We start from the raw sequence: 19496 nt of genomic DNA on the forward strand, positions 1-19496 counted from the left end.
TCTTCTGGAATCCAAACTTGATAAAGTTATTCTTTTTCCAATGTCAACTACGTGACTAAGGCATGAAATTTGGTTCTCGATTTAAATTTTATCATATGCATTATGGCAAAACTATGATGCTTTAACTACATTGAAAAGGAACTTTTTAGGTAACCTGCAAATATTGAGGTACAGATAAAAATATAACTGAAAAGGGAGACTAAGAAGATTTCAGATTAATTACCATACCAGAAAGTATTTTCTCTGTTGATTAATGAAAAAAAAGGCAAATATAAACTAAAAGAGACATTGAGTAAATAGTCCTAGAATTCTAAAGCTAGGAGAGAAAAAAAAGGCACAGAAAGAATGTTTTTTGTTGGTTTTGCCTTTAAGAAGACTAATACAGTTGAGCATTTCATGGGGCCAATTACATAGCAATTGTCCTACGGGGACTATATTGTTTAAAGAAATTCAAATTTTCTGTAGCCTTGGCTAGTATCCCTCAGAGGAGTGCAGATTAAGTTCCTAAACCAACCATCTCTTCCACTATAAATAAAATCAAATACCGATTTGGATCTAATGTTCAAACATCAAGAATTTTGTTCATGAGACAACTTCCAAAACTGGAAAGTAAAGTTCTTTATAAAGTATTACCTTAAAAAATATTTACAAGTAACACAGGGGTATTGTTAGGCAACACTAGAGAAACAAATGATCCTTAACAAAATGTGTCTTACGGGAAAAAAGTGAAGCTAAAGGGTATTTATATCTGAAGATCCTCAGAGCTCATGCAAGCACTGGCCACCACAGCCCAAATGATTGAGAAATATTTTCCAAATGGTAATATTAAAAAAAGAAGGAAGGGACGAAAACAACAACAAAGAACTGGGCCTTCATCCTGAACATCCTGCCAGATATTACAATAGGATTTATTCTGGTTCTACTCCAACTTCTTTTAAAAGGACAATTCAAAACAGCATTCTAGAAGTTAACAACGTGCAGTGTAATGGTTCAGAGCATGGGCTCCGGAACCAGTCTTCCCAAATGGCTCTGCTATTTACTAGCTCTGTGGCCTTGGACAAGTCACTGAACCTCTCTGTGCCTCAGTTTCCCCCCTCAAATGGAGATAATAACAGAACCATCTCAGTGGGTGGTTTTGAGTACTAAATGAATTTCTCCATGTCAAACCTTAGCACAGTGCTTGAAATTCGGCAAGTGTCATATAAGTGTCAGTGGTGGCAGTGGTGATGGAGATATTGAAAAACCAACTGGAACACGAAGAGCACAGTAAAATGTCTGGTGAAGCTGGCTTGAAAAAACTAAATGAAAACTCCAATCTAGGTGACAGCTAAACACGTTAGAGAATTTTATTTACATACAATTTTTTCCACTTACTGTTCCCAAAATTCATATTTCCACCGATCTGAGCTGCTCTTAGGCACCCAGTACAAGACCAGACAAAAGAGCAAAGCATTCTTTAAGGAGCTGCCTGAAAACAGCTGACCTTAGGGCCTACTGATGAAACCAAACCACGGTTAAACACACATTTAACAAAAACACCAGCCAAGAACAGGAGAGGCAAACTTTGTTAGCCAGGTCATCACTGATGACCACTCACACAAAGATACAGGAGCAAATGTGAAAGCAGGGGACATTGACATGGCACCATCCTTGATTCTAGCACATGGACTGTCCCCCTCTCCACCAGCATAGCCTGGACTGGTTTCTTCTGGCCTCCTCCTGTCCCCCCTCCCGCCTCCCACTCCCTCCCCACCGGCCTACGTGGACAGCACAAGCAGATTCTAGTGAAGACCACCATCAGTGGCTTATTTTGAGCTACTTTTGATTCTAAGAACCGTGAAAGCTCTGGAGTGGCTTGAACAATTTTATCTGGCCCTGACAACCCCCTTAAGAATATATATCCAATGTTCATTCCACTTCCCTACCACCTCCTTAATCTCTTTCTTCTCTCTCCTCCAGAAACTGCTTATCACGCTTAAGTAAACAAACGTAAATAGGGTTTTCTGACCAGTTGCAAAACTCCGGCACTTGACAGCCCACACTGCATTTCTGATCTAATCCCTCCTGCACACCCGAGGACGCTCCTGAGAGAGGAAGGCCAGAGTTGATTTTGCTCTGTTCTATCAATGTCCTGAGTGTCCTTGGCCTACACTGGACACAACATCTGAAGCCGAAGCACGTTTTCTCAGCATTTCCCTGGGCTATATTTAATGCCTTACATGTGGAGACACTGGTTTTGTATATAATCACTGTTTATTTCCTTAGTACATGTTCTGTCTCCTGTATGCAGGCTGCCAAATGTTTAAAAGCTTTCTACTCTAAAGCACAAGTCAACAGAAAAAGGTAGGAGATACAGAAAAAGCAGAAATACTTCTTTCAAACAAAAGTGGAATGTGGTTTAACTCAAACTGAGTTTCTGAATTACCCCAAACACAGTGACAACAGAGAAAGCACTGCAGACAGCAACTTAATGAATCCAACACAGCAAAGCAACATGTATCAAGACAAGGCATTCTTATAACTGATTCACTTTGTTATACAGCAGGAACTAACACGCCATTGTAAAGCAAGTATACTCCAATAAAGATGCCTAAGAAAAAGAAAGAAAGAAGAAGGCATTCTGCAATATGGTCTCTGTAGTGTTAGGGCTGCAACGTAATACATTAAAGGGGTTACACTTTGCTACATTCTGCCCATTTTTTAAACCCCAATTCACTGTTCCATTTTTTTCTTTTTTATTTAAGGAATACTTGAAACGATACTTAAAGAACTATTTCATTCTCTCTCATATGCTGACAAGAAATAAGAATGTTACAGCAATGACTGAACAATGTAAAGAATTATCCACCACTAAGAATCAACATAATTTGGATTAGTAATACATCTACTTTCAGGCAGTGTCAGAATTATTCCTCTCTAATTCGGAGAAGCTGAACGCACTTAAACCTTTTCATTGCCGACAAATTATCCTGCTGACAAACTAAGAATAACTATGAAGCATGGAAACCAATCTCTGTCCAGTTCTGAAGATCTCTATACCACTGCTTGTTTCATGTTTCTGAAACATTTTGCTGTCGGTGATTTATTTCCCATCCATGTGGCCAGCCATTTGTTTATTCTATTGCATGCCATCTGTTTTTCGGTAGAGAGGTTTTGAGTTCTTCTCATTCCCTACCTCATATCCCACAGAAAACAATTTATAATAGACATAGATTTAAATGATTTGGATTCATATGGAGTTGGTAACTTGAGCTGCCTTTCATTTATATTTGGCAAATGCTTTAATGGGATTAGCAAATTGTGTCATTATGAGGTACTTATGGAGACACAACACCTTTTTTTTTTTTTACAATGACAAATGATGTTAGCAGTTTCATTTGGGGTATTTAACGACAGTACAGAAGATTTTACTAACATTGCAGGAAATTGCCCCGAGAGACAATACAGCCCTACCACAAACCCTGTCCATATCTTTTATTTCTGAGAGTCAACAAGTATGTGTGTCAGGATGTGGTTGGGTCTACAGTGAGGAATAAATATCAAGTTGCTTCACTTTTCAAGGAAAGTTATTATTTAACCCACAGACCTAAAAACCCTGTCTGGTTCTCACATCTCAGTGGCATCCTCTAAGCCCTCCAACCATGGTCTAGTTGTCTCAATACTCACAAGCGATGGCCCTCAGACTTGCCCAAAGAAAAGTTTATGCCACAAACTCCAGCTCATCAGCACCAATTTATTCCCATTCTAGGGCCCACTTTGATTTGCTCTAAAGAACAGCCAACCATTCAGAAAAACAGCTCCTTGTGGAAACTATACAGATGATGTTTAAAGTATTAATTACCATTTTTACAAGAATCCTTGCTGCTTTGGTGGAGAGGGGGTATCTGATGACAGGACCCAGCAGCTATCCACAGTTCATGGCTGACGTCCAAGGGCTGAGAAATGTTCATCTTGAGGTCTACTTGATTTTCACTAGTCCTTACCAAATCGGAATGAGATATACTTGGGGGGTAAGTGGCATCCTGATGGATATCTGCTGGAGTCGGTTTGTTCAAAGTGTTAAGTGACATTTGCACTAAAGCTTCATTGATGAAGAATGAATTTTCATGACATAAACCCTCAGATTGATTAAGTTCCATTACCTGTGTAAGAAAAAAGAAAAAACACAATAATTCTTCCAGCAATTTGCACCAGTTTTATAAAGTATTTATTCCTAACAGAATTTAGCAATCAAGATTTTAATGAGTGAGGTGGAGAAGGATATTTACAGGATTTTAATGAGTGAGGTCGAGAAGGATATTACCCTTGACTCCCTCCTCCCATCCCCTTTTAATGAGCTAGTACCAAAAACTTCAACTGGCAACGCACAGCATATCTTAAAAGAAATAAAAATCAAATGAAAAGACATGGGCAGCTGTGTGCTCACTGCCATTAAAGTGTTTCTACTTTAAGGGAATAGCATTTTCACTTTTGCTGAATAAAAGTTGAAGACATTCATGTATATATAAAGTATTTGCAATAAATATAAGTTAGCCAACTTGAAAGGAAAGTCAGATATAACACAGATCACTCTTAGAAGCTTGTCAACTTTTACAACTTTAAGTACAGTATTTACAATAGCCAGGACATGGAAGCAACCTAAATGTCCATCGACAGATAAATGGATAAAGAAGATGTGGCACATATGTACAATGGAATACTACTCAGCCATAAAAAGGAACGAAACTGGGTTATTTGTAATGAGGTGGATGGACCTAAAGTCTGTCATACAGAGTGAAGTAAGTCAGAAAGAGAAAAACAAATACCGTATGTTAACGCACATATATGGAATCTAAAAAAATGGTACTGATGAACTTAGCGGCAGGGCAGAAATAAAGACACAGACGTAGAGAATGGACTTGAGGACACAGCGAGGGGAAGGGGAAGCTGGGATGAAGTGAGAGAGTGGCACTGACATATATACACTACCAAATGTAAAATAGCTAGCTAGTGGGAAGCAGCTGCATAGCACAGGGAGATCAGCTCGGTGCTTTGTGACCACCTAGAGGGGTGGGATAGGGAGGGTGGGAGGGAGGCTCAAGAGGGAGGGGATATGGGGATATATGTATACTTATCGCTGATTCACTGTTGTACAACAGAATCGAACACAACTTTGTAAAGCAATTATATTCCAATAAAGATATTTAAAAAAAGAATATAAAAAAATAAAAAGTATCTATGTGCACATAGTACAGAAAAGTAAACTCTTGGAACAAATGGAATTGTCAAGCATGGTTAGAGTGGGTGCAAAATGAAACACGGAACTTTTGGAAAGGCTTTATGCTGCCCAAATATGAAGTAGTATACTACTTATGTTAACTGTCATGAGTGAAATGGATTTTGAATTTATGAGGTCAAATTTACAAAAAGAGAATAAGCTTGCGATAACGGAATAGTAGTGTACTTGTTACATTCAGTACCTATGGACATTAATAGCTTAACTGATCTGCTGAAAGGTAAATCTACACATAGCGCTGAAGACTGGAGCATATACAGGGGAGCTTGAACTACAGCATGCTCACGGTGAGCATGCCTCCAGGGTAAAGCCTGCCTCACTGGTACAACTCGTCTGTATTTCTTCCCTCGGGTAAGGGGGTCTCAGAGTACAATGAACCCATGATCCAGCAGCACCCGGACTTTTCACGTGTCCATACTTCAAGTCAAGGTGAATATGTATTGTCTCTAAAGGGTCCCAGCTTTTGTTACCTACACACCGAGTAACTCTTGTGAGCTCTCACACAAGCAGCGAAAAAGACAGACGTGGGGTCAGTGGCTCCGGAACCACCAGGACCACGGCCGTCTCACACGCTGCTTCCGCAAGCACAGGGAGACCCGTACCTCCACGCCTCCTCCAGGCAACGCGGCGGGAAGGCTCCTCTGCCGGCTGTGCTTCCAACCGCGCAGCAGGCTCTTCTGGGCCCGCATCCTCTCCCTCTCCCTCTCCACCAGGCGCTGGCCCTCCCGCAGCCGCTCCAGGCTCTGCTGGTACTCCTGGCGCTGCTGGTCCAGCTGCCCCCGGCTGCTCAGCAGCAGCGCCTCCTGCAGCCGGCACTCCCTCTCGCGCTCCTGCAGCCGGCTGGCCTTGGCCTCCTGCGCCCGCTGCAGCTGGTCGCACCTGCGGTGCCAGCGCTGCTGGTCCTGCTGGAACTGCTGCTGCAGCTTGTGGAGGTTGGCCAGCTCCTCCCGCCGCTTCTCCTGGTCCTGAAAGGCGCTGCCTCGGAAAGAGGGGCCGGGGGACAGACCCTCCTCCTGCTGGAGAGCCAGCCTGTGGACCTCAATGTGGCTATCCTGAACGGTCAAGGCGGCCTGTCCGAGCAGAGGGCAAAAAAAGCAAAGGCGTCCGTACCTGTGTGCACCTTGGGTTGGTACCACCTCAAGAGCATGACCAAATTATTTTCTCTGAATATTTCTGTCCTTGTTCTAAGTTACCTCCTGAGACTGACCTTGGCACTTCGAATAGGCTTGTCTGCATTTCCTTAGTGGTATGGCCTGGAATTTATACACAAAATAAATAAAGCACAGAAGCAATACTCATCCCCTCTTTGGGAAATGCGGTTTGTTGCTGGTTGTTGGATAATATTTAAGCAATAAGAATTCAGTACCTAAATTCACAGGACTCTGCATTCCTGTGCTATGCCTCATTCTCTTTCTGAGGTCTTGACAGTCAGTAATTCAGGAGAATTTAAGAATCTATATAAATCTGGTAGTCCCCTTTGAGTCTCAAACCAGAAATTACTTAAGCTATATGACATACATGAAGACATAAAAATAAAAGTCAGCCACTTGGAAGCTTTGCTAAATAAACTTTTTTATAATATAATGCCCGAGAATAGCAGTTAATATCATGTTTAGGAGATGTATAAGTGGTAAAGCTAGTCTCATTACTGTTATTTCTTTGTATTATAGCAGGAAGGTCATGCACAAAACACTGAGCTGAAATTCATTTGTTTAATAGAGTGCTAAAAGGAGGCTGGACTGCTTCAGGGGACATAGGTACTCTAAAACCCAGAGGACATTACCAACCAGGGACACAGATACTCTAAAACCCAGAGGACATTACCAACCAGATTAAAAAAACATTTTTGAGTTACGGCATCTGCCTACAAAAAATTTGGCAGTATCACAGGAAATAACTGCCAAGTTTTGGAAGGATTCCACAAAACAAAACAAAAAAATATCTGTAAATGCCCCTGGAAGCTTTTAATTTTAAAAGTCCCCAGTGAAAGCACAAAGAAACAGAAAAGGGACAAATTGAAAATGGCCACATACTGGGTATGTGTGTGTATGTTGTGACTCGTTATGAGAAATTATTACTCTCCTAGGGATAAATTCTCATTTTTCTTTCCTAAAAATTTAAAAAGCTGTCCATGTAACAGATGCTGGGAAGATGGGGATTTGACCATTAGTTATTTGTTAACTCAGCAGTTTCCCACGCTTTTGAAGGTTAAAGAACTAAGGTATATTTTAAATTGGTATTTGTCTTAGAGTAAGACTCAAAAATGTATTCGGTGGGGCCTTTTGAAATAAACTTCATGTTTTTAAATTTGAAAATCAATTCAAAAAATTTCAAATTCACATGAATATTTGATTAATGTCTTTTAGCAGTTATTATAAAGAAAACAATGATACCATTGAGAATAGGTACTAATAACTCTGATATTTAAATATGAAATAATAAGCCATTCTGGACTCTGCTGACCTGGCTAAAGCAAACTGTAGACTGCACATCACCACTTAATTCTAATAAATCCTAAGGGCATCATCAGAGTAAAACAAACAAACAAAAAATCTAACATTTTATATGCCAAAACTGCTACAGGCAATGGTAATGCTCATGTAAGGATTACAATTAGATTAATTAAATGCTACCATGAAGTATTCTTCATATATATTTAACATTTGGGATAAGACTACTCCCTTCTGTAGCAGAGAGGTGAAATTTGAAGACTGGATATTCATCTTCACATTTAAAGTTTACATTTACATTTAGGACAGAGAATAACACTTGCTTTTGAAGTTTAGGAAAATTCCCAATTCACTCTCTCTCCTTTTCTTTTTTTTTTTTTTTTTTTTTTTTTTTTGCGGTATGTGGGCCTCTCACTGTTGCGGCCTCTCCCGTTGCGGAGCACAGGCTCCGGACACGCAGGCTCAACGGCCATGGCTCACGGGCCAAGCCGCTCCGCGGCATGTGGGATCCTCCCAGACCGGGGCACGAACCCGTGTCCCCTGCATCGGCAGGCGGACTCTCAACCACTGCGCCACCAGGGAAGCCCTCCTTTTCTTTTTTTAATTATATTTAAGTATAGTTGATTTACAATGTTGTGTTAATTTCTGCTGTACAGCAAAGTGATTTAGTTATACATGTATATTCGCTCTCTCTTAATTTTTCTCAGCTGAACTGTGTCCTTTCCTTTCTGCCTTGCCTATACCTCATCTCTAACTCTATTCTTCTAACATAGGATCAAATTTCATTTTCATCTGATTCAAAAATCCTTTGTAAAAACTTTAATCATGCATAAAACATTCAGCTTCAAAAGAGATGACTGTGCCATGAACAGAAATCTTTGAGAGCCCGTATCCTTAGACCAGCTCAAAAGCTTTAAGAGAACCCACTATAGAATTTCATATTTGCTTCAGTGTTGCAAAAACTAGGTCATTTAGGTCATCCAGCTTTTCTGAACCTTGAATCCACAGAGGGCTGCATTCAAGCTTGAAAAGAAGAGATATGACCTTGTGAGTGTTTTCATCAGGCAACACAAGCTGGGACACTCAATGTTTTCATCTCCCAAAAGTTAATGAACTGCACGCAAACTATACCCCTTCTCAGTTAAAGTTTAAAAGAAAGAATATTTGTTTTACATGAGAAATTAATCTCTAAGACCATCTACCCCAGACCAGCATATCTAATATAAGACACTAAAGGCATTCCCACTAAATCTTGAATATGACAAGGATGCTTACTATCGCTACTATTATTTAAGACGTTTCAGAATTTCTAGCCAAAGCAGTAAGCCAAGAAAATGAAATTGATATAATTATTGAAGAGTAGCCAAAATACCACTACTTTCAATTTTTTACTTTCTACTTGGAATACTTCAAAGAATCAACAGAAAAACTATTAAAACAAAAAACCAAAAATTCAGTGAGTTGGCCAGTTAAAAAATATATAAAAAACCAATACCTGTATTTATACCAGCAACCAACATTGGGGAAACAGAATGAAAAAAAAAAAATTCCATTCACAGTAAGAACAAAGAGACAAAAATATCCAGGAATAAACTTAGCAGAAAAAAAAAGTACCTAAATGAAGACAATTACAAAGCTTTCCAGCAGAACATAAAATAACATGTTCTCAGACAAGAGAACCAATTATTGCAAAAGTGTCAATTCTCCCCAATCTAATTCATAAATATAGTAATATTTTAATTTAACTGTCTCTTTAGAAGATTAAGAAATTTGTCAGACTGATTCAAAAGCTCTTATGAAAGAACATATAGACAAACATGGAAAATAATAAGAAGAGACTGTCATGCATTCAAATGTAATCCAAAACTTTAATAAATAAGATAGTGGTACTAGATCAAGATAGGAAGATGATCAATAGAACATAAAAGAAGTCTTGATGCAAAATATTAATAAGAAAACAGCAAATGTAGCATGATATTTTTTTCTGGTAAAAACTTAAAATCAGACTTTTATTTTCCTTATTTTCTTTTAATATTCAATAGGTATAAGATATGAAATATGAATGACAATAAACCAGTGGGGAAAAGTTTAATTTCAGTAGTAACCAAAAGAATGCAAATTAAGATCATGAGCTAACTTGACCTATTTTCAAATAGAAATTTCCATTACTTCAACATTTTCAAACTGGCAACAAGTTGTCCATATTACCCTATTGTAAATTTTTCCAGGTGTACGTAATCTATGTCCATGTCCCCTTTTTTTTTGCTGATAATGATTTTTTCATGCCTTTTTCTTTTTTTCTCATTAGTATCAATATGAGGTTTTAAAAATTTTACTAATGTCCAAAAGAAACAATATCTGAATTTTATTGATCTTCTCTATTATTTATTTTCTATATAATTTATGCTAACTTTATTTCTTCCTTCCCTCTACTTTCTTTGGATTTTATTTTTAACTTTTTGAGATAGATGCATAACTCATTGACTTTTAGCTTTTCTTCTTTTTGAATATGTGCTTTTTAAAGCTCTAAATTTTCTCTAAGCATGACTCTAACTGTATCCTACATATTTTGATACTTAGTAATTTTATTATCCTTCAGTTAAAACTATTTTAAAATCTTCAATATATTCTCTTCATTGAGTCCTGATTTACTTAAGCATATATTTTCTTAATTTCTAAATCAACAGGAATATTCTAGTAGAATATTTGATACTGGTTTCTAAATTAATTGCACTGTGACCCTAGAATATACTTTGTATGATTTTAGTTGCTTGAAATTTGTAGAACCCTACTTTGTGGTCCATAATATGGTAAATTTTTGAAATGTTCCAGGTGTACTTAAAAAGAATGTGTATTATTCAGTTTTTGTGTGTATTATTTTATGCATGTTAATTAGGTCAAGTTTACTCTTCCTGTTATTCCACTGTAACCTAACTGATTTTCTGTTCGTTTTTATTATAAAGAGAAATGTGTTATAATCTTAAAAAAAAAAAACCCTTAAAATCAGACTTTTATTTTCCTTATTTTCTTTTAATATTCAACAGGTATAAGATATGAAATATGAATGACAATAAACCAGTGGGGAAAAACGTTTAATTTCAGTAGTAACCAAAAAAAATGCAAATTAAGATCATAAGCTAACTTGACCTATTTTCAAATTGAGGACAAGTAGAGAGGGGTGCTGATTATTTTGGCAATGTCTATCAAAAACCTCAAAAAATAATTTCAGTAATTTATCCTAAGGAAACACTCACATATGTTCAAAGAGATCAGTGCACAAGGATGTGTGCTAGACTGTTATTAACACAAAAGTATAAACTATGAGGAACGGATAAATTCTATAGACCTGAATATTATTCAACCATTAAAAATCGTGCTATAGAGACAAGTGATGACATAGAAAGGTACAGGTTCCAAGAGTATGTATAAAATGATTCAAAAAACTAGAGGGATACATACCCCCATGACAACAGTAATTCTCTCACAAAATCACAAGTCATTTTACTTTATTTACCTGTATCAAGATTTTCTATAAATTTGTCTATAAACATTGCTTTCACATCGTTTTAAAATATTTTTTAACTCACAAATTAAGCAACTAGATGTATTCAGCCTTTCTTGTGCACGACCTAAGGGATCATCCAGCCTTAGAGTCCTCATTTTCACAATGCCTGTCTTTCCTGGACAGACAGTGAGCCATCTGATGGTAGACTTTGTGGACCACTTGTCCTTGTGTGCTTGGCCCTCATCACGGTGCCAGGCCCAGACAGGGAACTCAATAAATGTTAGGTGGATGAACCAAGAAAACAGTGAAAGAGCATATGAATTATTTAACTGCCCCAAAGGACTAAGGCCACATGTGGAAGTGAAAAAAGTTTAGGTGTGAATTTAAGTTTTCACCAGAAAATGTGAAGTCATGCTATACTCACCTAAGAAAGAAATTCATTCATAAACTTCAAGCCAGATCATACTCATCAATATTTTTTAAAGATATGAACTGTTTTATGGTTTCAAAGAAGAACGGTATAAACTGTAGTAGTGGTGATGCCTCAGGATTACAAAACCAGGTGAAGCTCAAAGCATCTAGCTGAGTTACACTTGGGGTGAGGCTTGGTGTTCTTTTAAGATCATTCACTACCTCTCAAATGTTCTAATTTTTAAAGTCCAGAACTCATCGAATAAAGTGAGTTGCATGAAGAGAAACATTCACAGGGTCAAAGCATAGTTACCTGAAGGCTATATAAGAGACGGGTTAAATTCTGTATCGCTTGTATAATCTGAAAAATAAGATTGTGAGTGTCAAATTTTTGAAAAAGCATTCTTTATCCACAAACAAAGGATGGTAACATATTTAAGGTATGCAGAGCTCACCTCTGACTGTGAAGAACCTGGGAAACTTCTATATTCCACCTAAAATACATAAAAACATAAGAAAATGAACACACTCTACTCTTGAAAAGCTGCACTGTAGTGTTCCACAGTATATGACCTCAAGGAAATCACTTCTCTAAACTCTTCCATAGTGACTGTTTCCTCCCAGAAATCAAAGCCTGTAGAATAAACCACCACTTGATGAGAGAGAACCCCCTCTGTACAGACTTGGTCTCTGAGATGCAAGGCAACTTTCCACCCAGCCATCCCTTAAAACACCCAGGGAAGATGGTCAAGGAGCACTGCAGGCTCTAAGTGACAATGTTTATCTCGTGCAAACCGTATTGTAAATGGAGCTCTCTGCGCCCAGGTTGAAGCTGTCTTCCTGGGCCCAGCTTCCATCCTGGAGGCCAGATTTGGAAGCTAGAGATCATCATGGCTGGTCTCTAACTCACTTTGAGATTTACAAAGCCACAATAGACAGTGTTTGGGAGGAGAAACCAGACCCAGAGGTAGCCCAAAGGAGAGCGCTCAGCTGGTCAGCTCCAGGTCCCCCCTCTCAGAGCTCACTGGGCCCATGCATGAGCGCCTTAGTAGAAGCCCTGTCAGCAGAGGCCTTGAATGAGGCCACAGGAGACCATGTGCTCCTGGGGGGATGCATCTCTACCTCACTCATTGCCTCTCCACTGCACACATCGGGGGCACATGTGGATAGTGAGGGTTTCCAGTTTTCAGAATACAACATTTGTCTATTTGTTTATTGTCTCTTTTCTCTCTTCAGGATGTAAGCCAACGAGTAGCAAGATTTCATCTGTGTATTCAGTACTGTACCTGCAAACCTAAAGACGCTGCCTGGCATGTAATGGACACGCACACTCCATTCTATAGATCAAGAGTGAGGGGCCACTAGGCCCTCCACACCTCACGCCATGGGGATCATCAGATTCCCTGCCCTCCTACGGTCTCCTGCACACCACTTGTGGTCTTGTCTGAGCAGCTTTAAATTGAAACCTCAGGAAACGGTTCTCAGGTAACCTGAGACTTGTTGAATTCAGTTAGCTCAGGCTGATGAGGCCATGATGAGCTAGCCAGGTCTTTTCTTCCCACCCCTCACCCTTCCCCAACACTGCCCATGAAAGACATCATTACTAAGTAGCACCTCCAACAGGGGAAGGACAAACGATGGGAAAGGAGATGAAGTTTAGTCATTAGATCTGCGCCCAACCCTCGGGGCTGAGAACCCCTGTTCTGTAGTGAGTTCTGGAGTTCTCTCTGCTCTTCTGGTTCTGTCCTTGCTCCACATACCACTGCTTTTGCAATAAAAAGATTGTATGGGATATAATTTTTATATTCTACACACATAAGAAACACAGACATGAGCTGGATTATGCTACATGTAGTTACTTATTCCCAAGATCCACTTGGTTTGATACCAGGCAGGAATTTTGAACATCATCTCTGTAATGGAGTTCGTCTGCCACCTTGTGGTAAATGTGCATAGCTGCTGTAGGTGCTTTACACACGGGATATTTTGCCATTTGGGTTACAAATCAGTAATTTTGAAAAATCCTTTCAGAAATGCTTTTTTTTTTTTTAAACCTTACCATATTAAGAAAGATAATTACAAAATCCCCATCATATGCTTCTTTAAAGTGTGATTTCAAATGATCCTGCCGTGTATGTCAGTTCATTTCGTTTCTCAAAATGCCTTATGAATGGCAACATTTTCCAGGTAGGTTCATCCAAAGAGGACCCTGAACACGTAACCTCTTACCTGTCACTGAATCATGGAAGGGGAGGGCTTTAGGGGTGGGAGCCACCTCAGCTTTCCATTCAAGAGAAAGCTGTTCCTACTCAACCCTCCCCCAACTTCCCCCCCTAGTAACGTAAAAGCAGCTAGAAGCTACAGACTTGAAAGTGAAGCCTGCCCTGAAAAGGATGGAAAAGCAGGAATGTTTTAAGAAGAAATAAGTTAGAAAGCTCAGAGTCAGAGTAAGTGGAGTAAACTCTAACGACTATTTTCATTTTGGCCTATGAAGTTTAAAAAAACACTAAATCACAGCCATCTTTTTTATGGCTCTTAAAATATCTTTGGTTTCTCAGTCATATGTAATATATACAAAAATACATATGCTATACGAAACGTTACATAAAGATCTGACAGATGTCATCTTCCCACATTAACACACAGTGGTATCTGGTAATGTGCCTAATTCGATTTTAGATAAAGTTAAAACTCTTGAGCCCCAGATAATCCTGGGAAGGCCCACTAGTCACTTCTCAAAATCATATTCTTATTCCCTCTCTCTCTCTGACATCTCAGTTTCATTTGACGTTAACAGAAAATTTCATGCATTTAATGTTTAAAAGAGTGTGTTATAACCTATGTGTATAGTACGTAAAAAAAAAGAAGAGGCGTTTGGAATCACTTTGCCCCAGAGCAGAAATTGGTTAGGTTGATTACAAGTCTATCACAAAAAGGCAGGTGACAACAGGGGTGGTGACAGGAAAACAATCGTAAAGGAGAGGAAGGTAAAAGAAAGTGAAGAAGCCAGAACATTCCAAAGTCAAAACTGTTTCTGCCACTTTAGCACCAACTGGTTGCATAACGGCCTGGATGTCCAGGACCACCTCTCAGCCAAGAGTTACTGTATGTAGTGGGTGAAAAGCTCGAGGTTTGCAGGGCGGAAAGTGAGACCAGAAGCAAAAGCGCAGACACACAAATAAACATTTGAGTTTTAAATCTTTTTAATAACTTTTCATTTGTTTCTTGGTTTACACCTACACGATATCAGAAAAGCAAGAACATTTTAAGAAGAAAAAAGTTGGAAAGTTTAAGTACGAATACTGAAATTGAGAACAATGCAGGAAAACACTTGCAGACTATTCACTGCCGTGGACACACCAGGAGCTGAGGTTGTTTTATTACACAAAGTAGTAACCGGTGCTGTTTACTAACAAATCAGTTCACAATACCTTCTCCCCCGCATCAGAGACCGCCAGGTCGGTTCCCACACCCTGGGTCCCAGGATCCACATCCCAACAGCCTCTTCCTCCTGTCCCTTCTGTGACTAGTGCTGGAAGCACACCATTGAGACAGAAACAAAAAGGACATCATCAAACATCAGCCAGTAGACTGGGTTCTTTGTACTCAGCTGACACATATTCCAAGATAAGAAACATCACAACATCACATGTATAGAATATTCTTATAAGAGGTGCTAAAAAAGTACAGAGCAAAGTGCAGAGTCCCTGCCCCCAGGGAGCTTACACACTAGTAGATGCCAAACTGACCCACAGCATCCATTGTCACCCATCTTTTTACTTTTCTTTCTTTCTAGCGGAGAGATGTTTGTGGGACCAAAAGGGTAGGCTTCTGCATCTCACTTTCACTTAATAGGAAAAGCCACCTGGGGAGGGTTAAGTTGAAAACAGGCACCATAGAAGAAAATCAAGGGCTGGCAGGCCAGGTCTAAGGAGACAGGTCTGGGAAAGGCTCCCTTAGGGCCAGTACAAGAGCAGCAGACCTTAAACAAGGTTAGAAGGGAGGCATCCAATGGCAGGAATGAAACGTCTTTCTAAGCAGGTGAAGACGGCTAATACTTTATGAGCTCAGAGTCATACAAACTGAGAAGCTGCCCTTATCTCCAAATAACTTAATTTTTTTTTTTTTTTTGCGGTATGCAGGCCTCTCACTGTTGTGGCCTCTCCCGTTGCAGAGCACAGGCTCTGGATGGGCAGGCTCTGCGGCCACGGCTCACAGGGCTAGCTGCTCCGCGGCATGTGGGATCTTCCCGGACCGGAGCACGAACCCGTGTCCCCTGCATCAGCAGGTGGACTCTCAACCACTGCGCCACCAGGGAAGCCCAAATAACTTAATTTTTAAAATAATTTCCAAGTGTGTTTTTTCCCTCACAATTCTTACTTATGCTGTAAATTCACAAATACTGTAAATACTGTATATTTAACATATGAAAACACAGAGATATTTCTAGTCCAGAGATATGTTTAAGTACCAAATACAGATTTCACGCCATCCATTAAATCTCCATTGGTGGGCTTTTATTTCTTTACCCACGTGAACTCAGTTAAAATGTATACCATGCTCACCTTGCACATATTAAAACTAGACTTTCCAAAGCCCTTTCACACACACAGAGTCTCACTGGAACCATGTCCAATCAGGACCCTGGTGAAATAGATATTCGCTTTGTGACAGTGCTATCTTGAAACTTCATTACTGATGAAGGAAATACTTTTTCTTTACTTAAATTAATTAGAAAACACTTTGGGAAATGACAGTCCTCTAAGATTCCAAAGGCCTCTTTTGTTTAAGCAGAAATAGCTTCAAATTATATCAACTAAAAATTAAGTTCATTTTGCCCAAGCTAGTCAACACTTTTTTACTATAGTGAACAAATACTTGATAGAGATTCTTCTGTCACTCAAAAAATGGTTCCACTCTTGGGTACTATTCTTAACTCTTAGAGAGAGGCCAAAAGCATTACCAGAGAATGAGCCATTCTCTCTTCCCCCCAATAGATACGAGGACCATCAAATGGGCAAAGAAGCTGATGGTGAGCCACATGAAGGCAGAAGAGTGGGATGGATCAGGTCTCTCTGCTCCTGTATTCTATTTCAGAATTTCATAATTTCACAGGAAGTAGATTATACCTGTCCACCTGATTAGGTATTTCAAGGACTAAAAATAGAGGGCCTTGCTTGGTCAATAAGCTCAGACTGACATGGGGCTGACTTAGAAGGACCCAGTCCTTAAAGTCAATCATAGAACCAAACCATCCAGTTACAGACTTTCGTTCAGGATAGTGCTTTTCACCCTCATCAACTCTATCAAGAGAATCAAACTCTTGTGGCACTGTGTTCCAATCCAGCCCAGCACTAAACCCCAGCACAAGACTAAACCAGTACAAGACCCCACCAACCTGCCCCTCCTCTACATGAACCCTGACTTCAGGCCGCTGTAAACAGCCTCTCGATGGTTCTAGCAGATGTCAGGGGAGATGTGGATATAGACAGGGAGAGCCTTCCTTGCCTGGTCTGACAGGAGGTAGGTGTGGCCTGCGCTCTGAGCAGCTGCAGGAGCTGAGTGGAGCCTGTCCAGCTGTCCCTGGGCTGAGGCTGAGAGTGACAGATCCCTACATGTATTTTTAGCTAGAACTTCCTCAATGGCATCATGAGGCTCTTCTTTAAAAAGGAAATCACCTGGGGCAGTACAACTCCCCTGACAAATCTGGGCTGTGCCAAAATGAAAAACACATGTGCACATTCTGAAAATAGAAACCCAGGATTAGATAAAGTAGAACTTAAGAATAATTATTGGCTCTGGTTTTAAAAAAATGTATAGAATTTTAAAACTGTACTGCTTCCATGTATCTTAATTAACCAAGGGATGCTGTTAAAGAAATTCTAAGACAATTGAATCCTCCAATCTCTAGCTACTAAAGACATTTTATCTGTGCACAGAAGACCTGGTGGAAGTAAGGTTTTTAATCACCAGGACATAATGAAAACTTATATGCTTTATGGTCCTATCTCAGAAACCTCTAGGGAACTAAATATTTAGCTCACAACTATACATATAATTCGGTTCTGAGAAGTTATCTAAATCAATTCACCACATTCTATTTTTCTGTATTTAAAATCTACTGAAACACTGTGTAATAAATGAATTCTGACCTCAACTAAAGTGTATGACAACAGTGATCAAGAATCTTCCGGCATTTCTGCCTTTAACCCGAACACCAAACCTCATGTGTGTGTGTGTGTGTGTCTGTCTGTTTCTGTGTCTGTGCATGGGCATGTGTGCATATATGCATTAGATTCTAGTTTTCTGAGTTATGTTTTCTGAGTTGACGATATGAGATTAAGGTAAAGGACTTATTCTTTAATGAACTGCAGGGACCCTTTTCCAAAAAACCAAAAAGTGTAAAAGCTCTTTCAAGACTGTATTCAGTAAGTCATAGCAAATACAAGGCAGGGTAGAGTTTGGTTACCCAGCTTCCCTGGGTAATGGCAGTATAACCTACAAACTATTCTTTAAGTCCTTGTCCTTGGAACACCAGTGTCACTTCTATAGGTAAAGGAGGCTAGCATATTTATTTTCAGGTTTTTTTCAAAAGAATATACTCAGTACCCTTCAAATCAGGACAGAGTCACTGCCTTAATTCTATGTGCCCACTATATGCTCCAGGGACTGTGCCCAGGCTCACTGCAAAGGCTACATGCTCACTTACAAGCAGTAGGCGATCCGGGTGCGTCCCGAGAACTGAACATATCCTGCAAAGCAGGTTCTCCACAACCTTCCTTGGGCGACTGACACGTATCGCTCATCTGGGAGGCCTTCACTGCAACTTGCAGGCTCTCGGCTAAGGAGAAGGAGGAAAACAAAAGTAAATTAAAAAATATGTATGTGTGTGTGTGTGTGTGTGTATGTGTATACACACACACACACATACATACATTTACATAGTTCAGGGGTTGGCAAACTATTTGATCTGCATCTGTTTTCATATGGCCCAGGAGCTAAAAATGGCTTTTACCTTTTTAAAGCATTGTTAAAATACACACACATGCACAAAGAAGATTGTGTTCCCCAAACTGTATATGGCCTGCAGAGCCTAAAATATTTACTATCTGGCCCTATACAGAAAAGGTTTACCAACCCACAGTCTAGACCAATACTTTTAGCATTACTTTATGACAGAGAATTAATTCAATAAAAAAATGAACAGTATAAAAATAACTCAAATGCAACTTCCAGTAAATTAGTATGCTAAAAAACTTCCTGAAATCAATTAATTTAAATATATTAGGCATTAGGATTTATTTATTTATTTATTTATTTAGCTGCGCCAGGTCTTAGTTCCGGCACACAGGATCTTCCTTGCCGCGTGCAGGACCTTTAGTTGCAGCATGCAAACTCTTAGTTGCGGCATGTGGGATCTAGTTCCCTGACCAGGGATTGAACCCGGGCCCCCTGCACTGGGAGGGCAGTCTTAACCACTGGACCACCAGGGAAGTCCCCAGGCATTAGGATTTTAAAACTTGCTACTCAGGAATATTAGCTATTCTTCAAAAGAGTATTTCCCCAAATGTGCCTTAAATAAAATACGGATTCCCAATCTTCACCCTAGACCTACTGGATCAGATTCTCCAGAGGAGAAAACAGGGGATTTGAATTTTTTTTGTTTGTTTGTTTTGTTTTGTTTTTTTGCTGTACGTGGGCCTCTCACTGTTGTGGCCTCTCCCGTTGCGGAGCACAGGCTCCGGACGCGCAGACTCAGCGGCCATGGCTCACGGGCCCAGCCGCTCCGCGGCATGTGGGATCTTCCCGGACCGGTGCACGAACTCGTGTCCCCTGCATCGGCAGGCAGACTCTC

General features: G+C 39.7%; 1 protein-coding gene across 10 annotated transcripts in view; it reads right to left on the reverse strand.

Moving 5' to 3' along the window:
• Window positions 1-19496, reverse strand: part of ARHGEF28 (Rho guanine nucleotide exchange factor 28) — a 330930-nt gene that overhangs the window by 20529 nt on the left and 290905 nt on the right. For 8 of the 10 annotated variants that reach the window (XM_082624114.1, XM_082624113.1, XM_082624111.1 and 5 more), the window contains 6 exons: window positions 18351-18482; window positions 15073-15173; window positions 12097-12135; window positions 11955-12002; window positions 5878-6345; window positions 3842-4142 (listed from right to left, as the gene is read on the reverse strand). In XM_082624114.1, coding sequence (XP_082480240.1) covers window positions 3842-4142; window positions 5878-6345; window positions 11955-12002; window positions 12097-12135; window positions 15073-15173; window positions 18351-18482 — 1089 coding nt within the window. Of the gene's footprint in view, window positions 1-3841; window positions 4143-5877; window positions 8749-11954; window positions 12003-12096; window positions 12136-15072; window positions 15174-18350; window positions 18483-19496 lie in introns of those variants that run through there. The other 2 variants (XM_082624116.1, XM_082624115.1) reach the window with 2 other exon arrangements.

Source organism: Mesoplodon mirus, assembly GCF_964341445.2.
Source record: "Mesoplodon mirus genome assembly, chromosome: 5".
NCBI classification, from domain to species: Eukaryota; Metazoa; Chordata; class Mammalia; order Artiodactyla; family Ziphiidae; genus Mesoplodon; species Mesoplodon mirus.